The 15,987-nt window shown below is 31.5% G+C and overlaps 1 protein-coding gene across 1 annotated transcript; it reads left to right on the top strand.

The window, feature by feature from the left end:
• Positions 1-2,978: 2,978 nt before the first annotated feature.
• On the top strand, positions 2,979-11,920 carry LOC127714798 (cyclic GMP-AMP synthase-like). Its single transcript, XM_052220833.1, has 2 exons — positions 2,979-3,006; positions 8,772-11,920. The coding sequence occupies exons 1-2, from the start codon at positions 3,000-3,002 to the stop codon at positions 9,821-9,823; spliced, it is 1,059 nt and encodes a 352-aa protein (XP_052076793.1). The 5' UTR covers positions 2,979-2,999; the 3' UTR covers positions 9,824-11,920.
• The last annotated feature ends 4,067 nt before the right edge of the window (positions 11,921-15,987 follow it).

Raw genomic sequence — 15,987 nt, 5'->3', positions numbered from 1 at the left:
AAAGGGATTTTTTAAAACGAGGAGCATGATGAAATGATTTTCGGGGTATGCTAATTAACGGAAAAATGAATCTCACTTCGTATCCAAAAATTTAACCAAATATGTGAACATTTCCCAGCTTCAAAACGGGCCAAAATACATATCCAAGTTTACGATATGGACTGAACTACAGGAGAAAACGTTAGCAATACCGCCTATGGGAAATCAATTGCGCATATTGAACCATTTAAATTCAGAAGAAAAAAGTCTGCATGTTTTCCAAATATTTGGGCAATGGCCTTATACTGGACGTGATACACTTCTATATTGAAATAGCATTAGCTGTCAAATTCATGTTCACCGATTTGACTCAAATTCTCATATTTGATGTATAACATACTAAAACGTATATCCAAATTATAAAAAAGACTAAAATAAACAATTAACAATGCATTTGCTCGATAATATGTATCAGCATTTTGTTTGCATTTTCGTCTATACACCAGCTAATTAATCATCGAGATGACCTCCAAAGACTGTCGACGGTCATTTAACTGATATAAACATAAATATTGATGTAGTTAAAAAGAAAACTGGTTCAATTGGATTTTTCTAGGTCTGTTTGATTTCATATGACAGGTTAAAAGCATATCGTATATCGAGTTTTTTAGCGTGTGTTTATTTTTTTTCTGTGTTTGCGGCAGCTACAAAAAAGCGAAAATTTGACTCGCGTAAATTTCCCTGCCTTTTCTTAGATTTACAGCTGTTCTTTAAATGTTTCATAGTTAAACTGCTAATTATCGAGTGTACATAAAGGTGAAATTACATTTTTATATAAAATCAGTCTTTTGTGTTGATTGGTAGATCAAAAGAGTTAATTAATTGAATTATCTGTTTTTATAATAATTAAATTTGCTTATCATACATGTCATATCTTTTGACAACACAGAAGTCAGTTAAATGTTCAAAAATGTTAATAACCGATGTCTATTGATTGTTGTCATAACCCGAAAATTTTGCATTTTGTATAAAAAACTAAATTAAAATAAATCACATTTTAACGGATAATTACATGAATGTGCTTTCAAAATGATATGTTATACTAGCATAAACTTCTTTAAAAACTTCATGTCTTACCATGCCACAATGGACATGATTTAAACGATTATTGAAAGATATCCGAATATATGTATTTTAGTTTGTAGAACACGTATATATATGTAATCGATTATCTGTCAGTCATTTACATTTATAATTTGCTTTACATCTTTAACAATACAATACAGTGTTTTTTCGCGTGTATTTTCCCATTAAGCGAAAATTATACACAGCGAAAATTTAACCTGCCCATTTTGTCATCAAATCGCGAAAAAAAGCCGACGCGAAACCAAAATCGATATACGGTAGGTTAATCATTTTTTACCAGACGTATAAAAATGTATTTTCGTGGATCCAATCAGTAAATCAAATGGTTTACCCTTATTTCACTTTAAGTATTGACATTCTTTTCCTTTTAATAACTGAACACGCCTAACTCATTTCTAGCTAAAGGTTTACATGGAAGGTCACATGCATACGGATTCATTGAGGTCGAATTATTCACTTGCAAAAAAAGTAAAATAACAATATACCGAACTCCGATGAAAATTCTAAACGGAAAATCCCTAAGCAAATGGCAAAATCAAAAGCTCAAATACATCAAACAAATGGATAACAACTGTCATATATCTTGAATTCAAGCGAATAATTAATCAGCGACGTTTTTATCTTATTTTGACAAATTTGAACCAAACTTGTTTCTAAAAGCGAATTATTATTTCACTATTTCACTTTCATTAATGATTGAACCAAAAGAAATCATATTTATTTTTTTTATATCTCGTAGCTAACGTAAGTCTATTATTAGAAAATAAAAAAATCTATCTATCAAATAAGATAAGTTCAAATAAAGTGCTATGTTGAATAACCAGGGCTAACGGTAATTTATGCCATAGAAGTTTTTGTTGAGTCTGCAAAGAATTTGCAGGTGATAAAGGTGACATATAAAAACAATACATATTTAATTTATACATTGGTATTGATTGTTTTACTTTATTCTAATCTGCATACATTTACTGGTGACTAAATAATGTCCAGTTTCAAATACTACATGTATATTCAGGTGAAGAGAGAAAATTGGTTTTTCAAATATGAAATTGAAATGGTGTTTAAAACAAAATATTGTGAAACCTTCAATGATTAAAGAATAAAGGATAAATATCATGAATATAAACTGAAAAACAGTTAAAATAATTCTACATCACCTGAATTGGAAAACATGTATAATATCGTTTAATTTAATTGTCAACATTAATGACTCAGTATTTTTAAACTTTAAAGCACAAATAGTACAACCTACACTCCACCTTAATGAAAAAATTCATGGTCTGGTAAATCTTTGTATTATCGATTAAGGGACTCTCCGTTCAGTACCTACGTTAATTCGTTTAAAGAACTACGAGAAAATGGCAGGTGAAAAGTATTCAATAACATATTTATGTTTTAAATTTCCTTACTGAATTCATTCACGTACGCTTGTTTAAAGCAACGTTTTTTTTTTTGGTTTTTTTTGCACATGAAACTTCACATTGAAACAGCGGCACTGAGCGAATATCAAATTGTTGAATGAAAGGTTTCATTTACACAAATGTTACAACATAAAGGGACATATTCGCTGTTTTGTTGTTGTTGGTTTTTTTTCATTGAAATCGCGAAATAAACCCATAATACGCATCCACTGTACAGAACAGTTTGAACTCTAACTCGAATTGTGACTCAAAATTTTAATTTTTAGACCCCCGCCTCTGGATTGAATTATAAAACATTAATAATTGGCTTATCATTCATTTGTAAATATTAAATCACAGTAATGTTAATTTAATTTTAGATCTCAATTGCATGTAGGCTTTAAATAGAAACGAAAGAAGATATAAGGATATCCCCGTTGCGAAGGTTAAGTTAATTCACAGTTTGCAACAAGCATGGCAGGTAATAATAATTTATTAACATATTGCACTTCTTCTATATAGATTGTGTATAACAAAATTCATTCTAAAACTTTGTTCAATGAAAACAAAGTATACATGTTTAGCAATTAATTTTAACATATCATACTACTCGCTAGATATAGAAAATTATCGTCAAAAACTAATATCTGTGATTTTTATTTATGATTATGCGCTTTCAATATAGAGGAATTCATATGGCTCGTCAGATATGTATCTTTGAATAAGTGACCCTTTCTTAATCTGAAGTCATATTTAAAAGAAAAACTCTCACAATAGGACACCATATCAATCAATATGCCTATTGAATTATTTACTGTCTCATTTAGCGAGCAAAACAAAGTTACCTCATTGCATCTATATGGTACATGGTTAGAGTTAAACATGTTAAACGGAAACATCAACAGATAATTTTAAAATTGAAAGGAAAACAAGAGATAGGAACAATCAGTGATTTAAATTTATTAATAAGTTCAAGTGTTTTTTTTATCCTTATCATTTTTATTTTGTTTTTGTTTTGAATGATTAGAATGTTGTTTTCTTATCACATTTAGGAGCATTGCTATTGTATATTTTAATATTTATGTACGATTATCTGTTTTTCAATATCTTTTCAATATCTATTTTGGATCGTGGTTGGTGCAGGTTTTTACACATAACAACTTACAAAAGGTACATTTAAATCAAATATGATATAATATGTTACAGGAGTAGTTCACTATGCCAGGTCAGCTTGTTGTGTTAAAAATTTTTAAGTTTACATAAAGAAGTAACTCTTGAAAATAAAATGCTAGACTTACTTGAAAGACTATCATCTGTTCGATATGTGGAGCATGTTATTTAATATAGCTTTACTTTCACAAAATATTTTTACGGTTTTTATTTTTTTAAATAATTGAAACCCTGAGGTTGTTCTATTTGAATGTATAAATGTTCTACGCATTTTGTACATCTTTACGAAACGTCGATTTTGTTGTTTTATGGCATTCCAATTTGTTTAATTTGGCGTAATTTACGAGTCTCATGATATATACACGCGCGTCTCTTAATAATTTTTTTTTCTGATGTTGTATTGAAATCTGTTTGTATATTGTTTCATCTAGATCAGTTATGCGTTACTATTGTAGATTTTTGACGACCAAAAAGTAACCGTTACTTCTAAGCTGAGAAAACATAGACACGATTTGTGTTATGTATTTTGATGAGGTATTTCTTTTGACAATCACGTAAACTTCAATCGTCAATAGTCATGTTGACTTTTCTAATATAACAACGATTCTAGATTAACAAAATTCTAATTTCTTGTAATTATTGTAAGTTTCATTCACATTCATATGTTATTTATAGTGGTTTCATCGTAATATCTATGTTCTCTAAATTGTTAAAAAGACTGGAATATCATCTCAGAACATCATATTACGACAGTAAAGCAACTATTTAATATACCATACATCATATTAAGAAAAAGGTAGATAAAAACACTTGATTGGTTACATTTTGATGCGGTGACATTTGTTATGATAGTCATGCGATGCTTGTTGGAAATACACTTCGAATACAATTTTCAAAATGTTGCACTGACTTGAAAGCAGCCTCACAGGAAAACGGAACAAGTTATACCTACTGTGGGGCAAACACTTTTTTCGTTAACATGTAAAAAAATGACATCGATTTGTGTAACATTGTTATAAGATTAGATAACATTGCAAAAAAGGTTAAAATATATATTCTGTCCGAATAAGTGATGAATATTTACCAATACTTTTATAACTACAATGTGCATTTCGATATAATTGAGAGTACAAGCAATATTTGATACTGGTGAGTTTGTTCTACTTTATTTCGTAACCTGTTACATTAAAAAACAGAGTTTAAAACGTAGTCAAATAGACGTTCTTATTGAAGTATATCCGTTGAATTCTATAAGATAATTAGATATACTTCATAATAGTTTTAAATATTCACAACGTAGGGATATTTAAGACGCATCACGTTTTACAGTTAATTAAAATCCTTTGAAAACCGTCAATCAGATCATGTGCATACCGTTGTCACAAGTTTGTCTATTTCTAGTTGTAAGTTGAATTATTAACATAAATGATTTGAATTATGTTGGTACTTATCTCATCTAAATTTATATCAAATTAGCCATATGTAATGCACCTTTGGAATTTTTTGGATATATACCAATCATTTGTATGATGAACATAACAGAACGATAAAGAGGTTAGGTTCACAATTTGTTTTAGTCGTTCTGTGTTTGACTTTGTTCTGGCCTTTGACAGATGGAAACGTGTTTTTGAACAAGTGTTCAATTACATCCAACAACAATTCTATTTTGAATGCCAAAGATGGATACAATTAGAGGTTGCTGGAGTTTTTAAAAATATTGAAATGTTGTCGATCAATTAAGAAATTACAACGCAAGATACCAAAAAACCTGACGTCCGAATGGAGTCAACGGTTGGGGAAATTGAACATTACTGTTAAATGCATGTACAAAATAACTTGATTTGCAATATACAAATATCATGTCACACAATTCTCTTGTGAGTTTAGACATATAAACATGTACGTACTTATTGATCAAACTATATAATTTTAAACAATGAACATTATTAACTAAAACCGAACTTTTCTTGAAATATTGATGCCTTACATATGGTGTATTTTTTAGATGCACATTATTCAGTTTGTGTTATGGGTGCAATTGTTTTTGCAATATACTGTAAAAATGTGGTATCCAAATAATATTTTAAATAAATTAAAAGATACATTTTTGGTAACATGGTGTAAGTAAGGTATATTTGGATTCCAAATTTAATCAATTGTTTGATGTTGTTTGATTAAATTATTTTTTCTCTTATACTTGGACATGTTGGATGCGTCTCTAAGTGATTTTAGGGGATTTTCGGCGATTAAAGCAATTGCAACACCGTTTTAGTTTGTTAAGATACTGTTTGTCTGTTTTCATAATGCAAAGTGTAGGTATCACATGTATACACTAATAATGTGTTAAAATATATAACAATTTGAAATCTGATAGTAGAAAGTACGTTTTATAAGCATATGTTTCTATTTATTAATTAACATGTGTGATCGATAATAAAAATATCAAACTTTATGTTATTACGTAGATCCTTTCCTTTTTATTTTCTTCAGTCAGGGATAACAGTGTAATATGAAGAGTTATATTTCACGAATTCAGTCAGGCCAATGATATCAAATACTATCAGTAGTCACTCATCTTTTCAAGTTTGTCGGAAACAGTAACCGGGTGATATTTAAGATTTTTGAAGGTCAAAAACACATACATTTTCTCATCATTTTCTAAAAAAAATAAAATAAGCATAATTTGTGTCATAGCAGAAATTTTTGTTGGGTATGCAAAAGATTCAAAAAGCCTGATGTTGTCCAAATGTTCCTTAAAATTCGCTTAATATCCAGCAAGGTATTGTTTTATAGCTCTGTCTAGATTATTCATGTTTCTTTACATTTACATAAAAGTAATCACATCCTCTTAAACTTGTTTTGAGAATGTGTAAGAAAAATTTGATGCAAGCAAGAAAAAGAAGAAAATAGGAAATAGTACTGGATTTTAAAAACAAAATATTGTGAAAGATTTTATTGTTGAAGAATAACGAATAAAATATGCACAGCTGATATCTTTATATCACCAGTACACAATTTTAATTCGAAAACATTTATTATATAGCTAAATTTAATGGTTAACTCAATGACTCAGTATTTTAAAACTTTAAAGCACACAACGTACACCCTACACTCCATCTAAATAAAACAGTTATGGTCTGATTAATCTTTTTACTAAAGATGTCAATTTGATGTTTACTATCAAATTAAACGAAATTCATTTTAGGGGACTCCCCGTTAAATGACCAGGTAAATTCATTTAAGAACTGCAACAAAATGGCAGGTAAAAACTATTGATGCTTTGTGTTTTGTAAATGAATCTACACATTGTGGGAATGGAACTGTACGAAAAACAAGTTGTTGAATGAAAGGTGTGAATAACGTTACAACATAAAGAGATATGTTCGCTTTTTTTTTTATCAAAATTGCAAATAAATCCATAACAAAAATCATCAACTTACAAGACTGGTTGAATTGTAACTCGAATTTTGCTTAAAATTATAATATTAAAGACTTAAGATTTGATTTTAATATTTAAGTGTAAGACTGCATACGTTTGTTTAACTGGCAGCGTGTAACATTTGCGGGAAAATATAGCTTGAAATCAAATTTCAAATCAAATTGAACAATAACTGAAAATCTGATCGAACTTCAATAACTCCGTGGTTAATTTTCACTGTATCGAGAAAGTGTATGCTGTATTCAGTATGTTCAGCCAACAAAAATAACGTTTTTTTTTTCCTTTTGAACTATTGTCAGATTACTAACTACTACATCCTTTTTAGTTAGTCAAAACAGGATTTTTGACAACTTAATAGTATGTGAATACAGTTGGTGGCAGTTTTAAATGAAGAGTGATTCATATTTACATTATTATCATATGTACGCAGAGTCTGTCGATTAAAAACAATTAAGAAGAAAGACACATTTTCCTCGTCGCCTCCTGAAAAACTTTGATTATTGGATCTTGGATGTGTTCTGATATTTTAGTCTTGGATAATAATTAGTTTTATTAGCTGTTAATCGCTTTTACCTAGCTGTGAGTAACTGCGAGTACTCTCAGATATGTACGTTGTGTCTTTTTTGTTGTAAGGTTGGTATAAATACCCTTCGATGTACGGTTTGTTATTTTGTTAGATGTGTTTCTGCTTTGTATTGATCTAATGCGTTAACTCTCTTTTCAACTGATTTTTATAGTTTCTTCTTATGTTTTATGGTTACAACACTGTCCCAGGTTAGGGGAGGGTTGGTGCATCAAACATAACTCCGCTACAATTGTTATTTGCCTGTCCCAACTAAGAAGCTGTAAATCAGTGGTTCTCGTGGGTTCATGTCTGTTTTATTTGTTTTTCGTAAATTGTATTGTTAAAAATTAGGCCATACATTTTCTCAATTGATTCGTTTCATATAACTTTCATGTCGGGGTCTTTTGCAGTCCACAGTACGGAATTGGTTTTCCCATTGTTGAAGGCTGTACAATTGCCTATTATTGCTTATATCTACTATATTTGAACTTTGGTGGATAATTGCTTCATTCACATTCATATCACATCTTATTTTTATATTAAATAGTATCATTAAAACAAACAATTATATGCACAACTGTGGTGTCCTTTTCTCCTATTTACTCGATTAGAAAAACACCCTCTAATTATAGTACAGGTAACATTTTGTAATACACCTGATCTGCATTTTGACAATTGATTTATCTTAAGTGATGTTCGAGTCCAAAATCGTTATAGAAACATGAAGAGCCGATCCATACTAGGAATCTGAGATCTCTATGAGGGAAATATATGACCTGATGTCTAGTAATTTCCAAAATTTCATTACATTTCCATATTGTTATGACAGAACAAAAAACTTGTTACTTGGCTAATGATACTCAATGAGACTGAGTCTGCCAGCAGACGAATCGACCCAGTAGTAGTAATAATGTAAAATATACCAATATGTATGCACCAGATCCGCAACCAATGTCATTTTGATGTCTTCTTAACCATTACTTACAAAAATGACCAATAGGCTTTTAGTGGGTATGACATATTACAATAATCATTTGTATGAATAATTTTGATAAGATCTACCATTTTTCAGAAACAGACACACAAAACATGTCAATAGCTCTCTACAGATATATGTGTCAGGAAATTATTGGAACTGAGGAACAGGTTAAAACTATTAGAATGCTGAACAATATAAGAGACTATTTGAACAGCAGCAATAATTTAATAACAATCACCAGTGGAAGTTTTGGAGATGGACTTGAGATGCGAGGAAGTGATTTAGATATAATGCTTGTTCCTAAATTTATTGAGGTCTCTGAAGAGGTAAACATTCATTTCATTACTGATACAATATATTTTACAATGGCATCAGAAGATACACCTCCAGGTTTCACTAAGTTACGTCTCTTACACAGTAATGATCAGAGTATCCTTGAAGACTGTGATGAGTTTGGACATGATTATTACTTTTCTAACGCTTCAGTTAAACGAAGAAATTTAACAGACATTTTCTCATGTGTTCATGGTCCTTGTGTATCAGATAAAGAGGGAATCTTCGACTTTGCATTTTGTGTACGTAGTAAAGCATGGATTACACAAGCAAACCAATGGATAACACGATCAAATAACGGATGGCCAGATTACAATGTCAAACAGTCTATTGTTAAACATGGCGTACTTTTTGTTCCAGTCGGTGTGAAAGGATCTAAAAATGAAGAATTAGAATGGCGAATATCGTTTTCCGTTGGAGAAAAGTTTTTAATTTATACACTTACGCATACTCAGCTTTTGTGTTATGCTCTTATGAAAATTATTCTGAAGGACGTGATAAATATTGACCGCCATTGTAAATACTTGCTTTGTTCGTATTTTATGAAAACCGTTATATTTTGGATATCTGAAGAATTCTCTACATCAATATGGAAACCTGAAAACCTCATATCGTGTTTCATGAGATGCTTTAGAAGGTTTATATATTTTGTTGAATACTCAATGTGTCCACATTATTTTATTCCAAAGATTAATTTATTTGATAATAAGATAAAAGGACAATCACAGCAAATACTTCTAAATAAGTTGCATATTCTAAACAGTTGTAGTTGGCAATGTGTCGAATTTGAATACATCAACATGTATAATTAGCAAGGAGCCTCGTCATTCAATCGTTCGCAGTGTTGAAGCGCTCTTATGTTCAATAATTTATTTTGCAGACAATTTGTCGTTGCATATGAACTTGAATTTAGAAAAGGGAATACACCAGGTATTGTCTATAAAGAGTTCCAAGATTAAATCTCTATACACGTACTATATTTCAAAATTGTGTTGCAAAGGTGGCCAATTACAACCATTTAATGACATATCTTCTAATAAATCTAAATACAAACGTTACAATACTGCTTTAAGTACTCTGTTGTTGGGTACAAGTCATGACCCTGTATCTGGATGGCTGCTGATTGCTTCGTTTTTCTACAAAACAAAAGAATACAAAACAACTGCTTTACCATTGTCTTTTAAAATGTACACCTGAGAAGCTTTACAGAGGTATGAATTTGTCGCATATTCAAAAGGATTTATTTAATCTGCCTTTATTTAGTGGGCTAACTAGTGTTGAGTTGTCTAAGCTGCTGCTGATAGTCTTTGTGATGTTCCCGTTTAACTCGGTGATAGTACCGGGAGAACTACGAATCGAAGAAGAGGTCAAGAGACTTTTAATACCCCCTGTTGTATATTCTCATTTCCTACGTTTCCTTTGTCATTATCATTTATTTAATATCAGACAATGTCGGGATTCTCTACGCGACCTCCGGTTGACTATAGAGAAAAAACATTGCATAGCAAATTGCTACCAGGGAGCTATATCTTACAACATACTAGGCATAACTTTTCAATTATTAGGTGACACAGAATCAGCGAGACAGGCATTTATGCAATCATTAGAAATAGAACCGGATCCAAATAAAAATGATGCGTCAAGAAGATTAGAATTGATTAGTAAAACAACATCATGATTATGTATGATAAGTTTCATTTCTGTATTATCAGTGACTGTAATATTATTACATACTTGAATTGTTTGTGTACCTTTATATTTATTATTGTTAACATTGTGATTATTATTTGATGTGTCTTTAAAGAGAAAGGTTCTTGAAAAAAGAATTGACCCCCCCCCCCCCTCCCCCCTCTTCCGCCCTCGAACCTCTGTTCAGACCTTCATTCTAAGTAAAGAAAAGACACAATTGTAAATCGAGTTAAAATGTCTTATAGTGTAAAAAAAGTATTATGAGTGTTGCCTTTTGCAATCTGTCCCATGTGATCTCAAGCAGATGTACTAAGTCTTAACAGCAAACGCAATGGTAAGCCACTATGAAAGATTAAGTTACACACTGCATTCTATGGAGAACTCTTGTAAAGTCCAAACAATTTTTTAACATCAGAATTGGAAAGGGAGGTTTCCACACTACGAGTTGTATTATTTCAAAACTACATCATATCCATTTAAGATAACATTGGGTTTCTAAATTTAAGTAGTTATTGAAGAAGTAAAGTTTTCATGTACTATAAAATTGTTTAGGCTATGATTCCAACTTTGATACAAACATAACTAAATCAACAAATACACACACAAATATTGCAGTTAGTTTTAAATACAATATAGGAATGCTTATTTGTTTTAGTGTACCTGTGCATATATATTTTCTGCATTTGCTTTCTGTTTTCTTTGTGTCTGTTATTTTTTATTCAGGTTGCAACTTTAGAAACTCTAAAACTGTTTTTTTTTTTGTTTTTTTTCTGGCATTTCCAGGAATTGTTTGTCTTTGAATGTGCAGACAACTTATGTCACGTGAATTTCACATGAATCTAAAGTGAAAAATGTCACGGGAATTTAACCTGACTGATTCCCTATATAACAAGTAGTAATAAGGTTAAAAATGTTTGTAAAGTAAATTATTACCTCCCTACCTACAATGTACCCTTTTTCAGCACTTAGCGTTGGGGGAAACACATTTTTATTACTGAGTAATTTTGGCCTGTCTCACCAGTTGGAGATTAGTTCTGTGGGTAGAGCTTTGTCAAGTCTAACATTCATAACATACATGTTTTTTATAAACACATTCTGTGCCAAACTATTTGAGGGCTTGTCTGACCGAGAAAAAATATTTGACGTTTTAACTTCATGTATTGTATATTTTTAACATATAAAATGTAATTATGTATATAATAAAGGAGATATTAGCTCTATTTATTTTTACTTACTCACGTTACATTTTATACAGTATAGTTAAAATACTACTGGTTCATTCTGGTCCATATAAATGAGCACTGCCCTTTTGCCCAGCTTGTCAGGTGACAGGAGCTTCATCCTAGTATTTCTTGGTGAGGCTTTGTAAACCCCAATCAGTCTCGAATCACAAGGCGCACGGAAAAGTGGTTCTGATCTTTCATAAACTGTACACAGCAACACTAATTTTTCAGGATCATTTGGATCAACTTGTTGTGTCCTTGAAATAATTTCGCAACACTGGTTATTGTCGATGACAAAAGCATTGTTTGGTTGTTTAAACTTCAGAACAGTTGATCTTTGAAAACTTTCTTCTCTATTTGTACAATTGAATTGTTCCTGCTCATCTTATCTTTTCACAATTTGTACCTGTAAATAGTTTTCAAATGCAAATGCTGAACAATCATCTAAATTTCCATATTCTTTAGCTTCGTCTGTAATATGAAGTAAGCTGTGTACGTTGTAAACCAAAAACTCTGGACCATAAATTATTCTTGCACTTTCAACAAAATACTTGAGAAAATTGTGTGCATAGTCAGAATTATTCTGAACTGAACTTGAACATACCAATATTGATATTCCAACACTAAATGCCATGAAATTCTTATATATATCTGACATCAAAATGTCTTTCAAGACAATTTTGCCTGTGTACAGAAGGAACTACCTAAATTCAGTGGCTTTCCATGGATCAATTTAATCCAAGTTTCTTGGTTTTCTGGCAAAAAAATTCAGGATCAAATGATCGTAATCTAACTAGTTTGCGACCTATTTCTTGAACTTGTTGACTGGACAGTCTAACTTCCAATGTTCCTCTTTTCCAAGTTAAAAGTATTTTTTTCATTACACCAAGACATAATAGGTGCATGTAATCTAAGGGAAACTGCTTAATCATGTCTAATTTGTCCATTGGTAAATCACAAAATGGAGAGAGGTAATTTTGATGTTCTTGATTTAAAGAGTTTCTTAATGTTTCATTTGTTCTTAAGCTCAAAGTATTAACTTCTTGGTATGTCATCCTACCAGTCCAATTTCCTTTTTGTACACACTTATCACAGCCATAGTAGCCGCAGTATAGTTCCTAGCAGGAGCATCACACACTATGCCTTTCAAATTCGCTTTTATAGTGCGATTACCAGAAAGAAATCCTTTTTGAAGTATATTGTCTAATTCTATAATAGTTTTTTCTCATAAATCTAGATTTGATGGCTAAGATCTTCCTAATGTAAGGGCAACTGGAAAATTTGAACAGGCTTGATGTGAACCTTGCAAATGACACGCCACAGAGATGTGTTAGTGCTTTTGAACAATGGCAGACCATCCATATTGAATGATAAGCTAACTTCTGACAATGCACTATGTTTTTCTTCTGAGAGTGAAGAATAACAAGATTGCAGCTGTTTAACTAAAACAAAAACAATATATTCCATGCCTGATTTAATTTCTGTTGTTACATTTTTCATAGTTCCTAACAATGTTCTGGCAGTCAATGGCAATGAAGATTGTCCATGCTTTTTTAAGACACCGAGAAGAGCATCAACAGCATTATGTTTAATGGAATGTTCATTCAACAATTGAGCAAGATCATTAGCTAAAACAGTATCTTTTTCATTTTCAAAATCTTCCTCACCAGAGTCCGAAACATTTTCTAGGTCTGTGGTTATTGAATTATGTGAAACAAATCAGAATCATCTTGTTCAGGATCAATTGTATGAAAACTGTTATCTAATACTGGAACTATTTCTTCAGATTCATGTAACACCAACTGTGGACAAGTATTGAATAGTGAACTACATAGGCTGCCCTCATGTTCATCTTCTTGATCATGGTTAAAATGATGCTCAACATAACGGTTGTAATTGTTAAATATGTTTTCTTGGGTGATAGCATGACTAGATGACTGCCTCAAAGCTGTTGAAGCAGCTATCCACTGTCTCTTGTATTCTTTTCTGTATTTTTTACTACTTGTGCAGGTGGTATGAAGTAAAGAACAACAAAACACATGCAAACATGCAAATTTATATTTAATCCCTTATTAAATATTATGATGTCATCAATGGTCAATGATAAGTGTATAAAAATTTGAAAATATCCTCTCTCTACCAGACCAATAATTGGAGTACAAAATATGCTAATCTTGAATGTTTTCACTTTTTAAACTAGGGCATTTGCTCTGATGATCACAGCTACCCTTGCATTCTAAATTTTGAAGCGAAAAGGGGTCACAACTTCTGGATGGCATGTTTAGGACCACTATAGTCGTCATACTGTGATGATATAACAAAAAATGTATTTTGTACTTATAACCACTTTAAATGTATGTTACACAAACTTTTTACGAGTAATCAGTGTCTTCAAAACATCATTTATAACCATCGGTAACAGATCTTTGTTGGATATTAAATCAAAAAATATTCTTAATCAGACATACAGTCTAAGTGAAAGTTTTCAGAACATCAGTCATATCCAGCAAAAAAGGATGTCGGGTTAGAATGGCTTTCAAAGATCCGGCAGAAATTTTGGAATTGTTTACAGATATATTTCTTCAATAAAGTATGGCACCTGTCATGCCTGTAGATCAGTTAAACCCGAGGACATTTAATCTTTTAAACATTAAAATTCAAAGGACCAAAATTACAGTAAAAAAATTACGTGAAATTTCACATAGACTGCGTTGGTTTGAAGTGTTACTTTTTGCATTGCAGTGCAATATTCATCAATAATTTTTATATGCAGATCTAAGAATGCAGTGCTGGGTAGCAACCTACACTGTATGACATTATTATTCTAAATTTGATTTGTACTTTTATTGTAATTTAACATGTCCTGCATACAAAAAAATTCTCCAATCACGTGTCATGCTTAGACCCACTGCGAATACCTACCTACTGGGCGCAAATTAAAGCATTAAATCTGCGAGGATAGATTTTTGGTTTCGTTGACCTAGAACATCTAAATTAAATTTACATGTGTAAAATTGAGAATGAAAATGGGGAATGTGTCAAAGAGACAACAACCCGACCATAGAGCAGACAACAGCCGAAGGCCACCAATGCGTCTTCAATGCAGCGAGAAACCCCGCGAACGGAGACGTCCTTCGGCTGGCCACTAAACTGTATAGTCCATTTTCAAAAAATCCATTTACTTTGAATATTGTGCAAATATCCTCCATAATCATTCAAAGTCAAAGAAGTGTTAACCCTTTTAAATTTGGTACGAAGTTTTCAAATTTACAAAACAACATGCATGCTAGCAACGTTTATTTTCACCGTCATTAAAAAATATGCTCGGAATCATCGTCCTTAGCACATGCAAAAAGTTAAAGTACTTTAAAACAGACTATAATATTTCATTTTGATACTTTACATGTAGATTTTTGCTGTTGCTTGGAAGTTAGGGAAGGCGTCCATATTTCAAAAAAATCAGAAAGCTGTACAAAACGTCATTATTATTTTACTATGCTATGGGTAGTTTAAATAATTAATTATGCTGTCTTCCAAGGCTTGTTTTTATTTTACTCATGTAAAAGTCAGACCAGTACAGTCGCGGATCCAGGAGGAGGAAGGTTCTGGGGGGTTGCATCCGCCCTTTTTTTAACGATCAATGCATTTCATTTGAATGGGGACATATGGTTGGAACCTCCCTTTTATCCTTTTTTTTTTTAAATGATTGGACCCGCCCCTGCAGTAGCCCATGAGGCATGACAAATTTACATGTGATGCAGTGGTGAATGTGAATTTATCATTTTATGCCTGTACGGTTAAATCTGTTAATAGAATCATGCAAATCACAAAACATGCAAAATATCATGGAGAAAATAATGCAATAATTAGTCTCAATTTTTACAAAATACATCGACTGTTAATTGATTGTATACATACCTCTTAGACTGGACGCAATTCTGTATTCTGCTCTTCTTTAGTGTCATTGTTTTCCCGGTTTAAAAAGGCGGTGAGAGTATCCGGAAGTTTCGAACAAATTAAATCTAATAAAAATTTCTGCTTTAATACCAATTATTGTCGTAAAT

Source organism: Mytilus californianus, unplaced genomic scaffold (genome assembly GCF_021869535.1).
Source record: "Mytilus californianus isolate M0D057914Y unplaced genomic scaffold, xbMytCali1.0.p SCAF_9, whole genome shotgun sequence".
Classification (NCBI taxonomy): Eukaryota; Metazoa; Mollusca; class Bivalvia; order Mytilida; family Mytilidae; genus Mytilus; species Mytilus californianus.
Note: the sequence above shows the minus strand (reverse complement) of the source record. Positions and strands in the feature narration are given on the sequence as shown.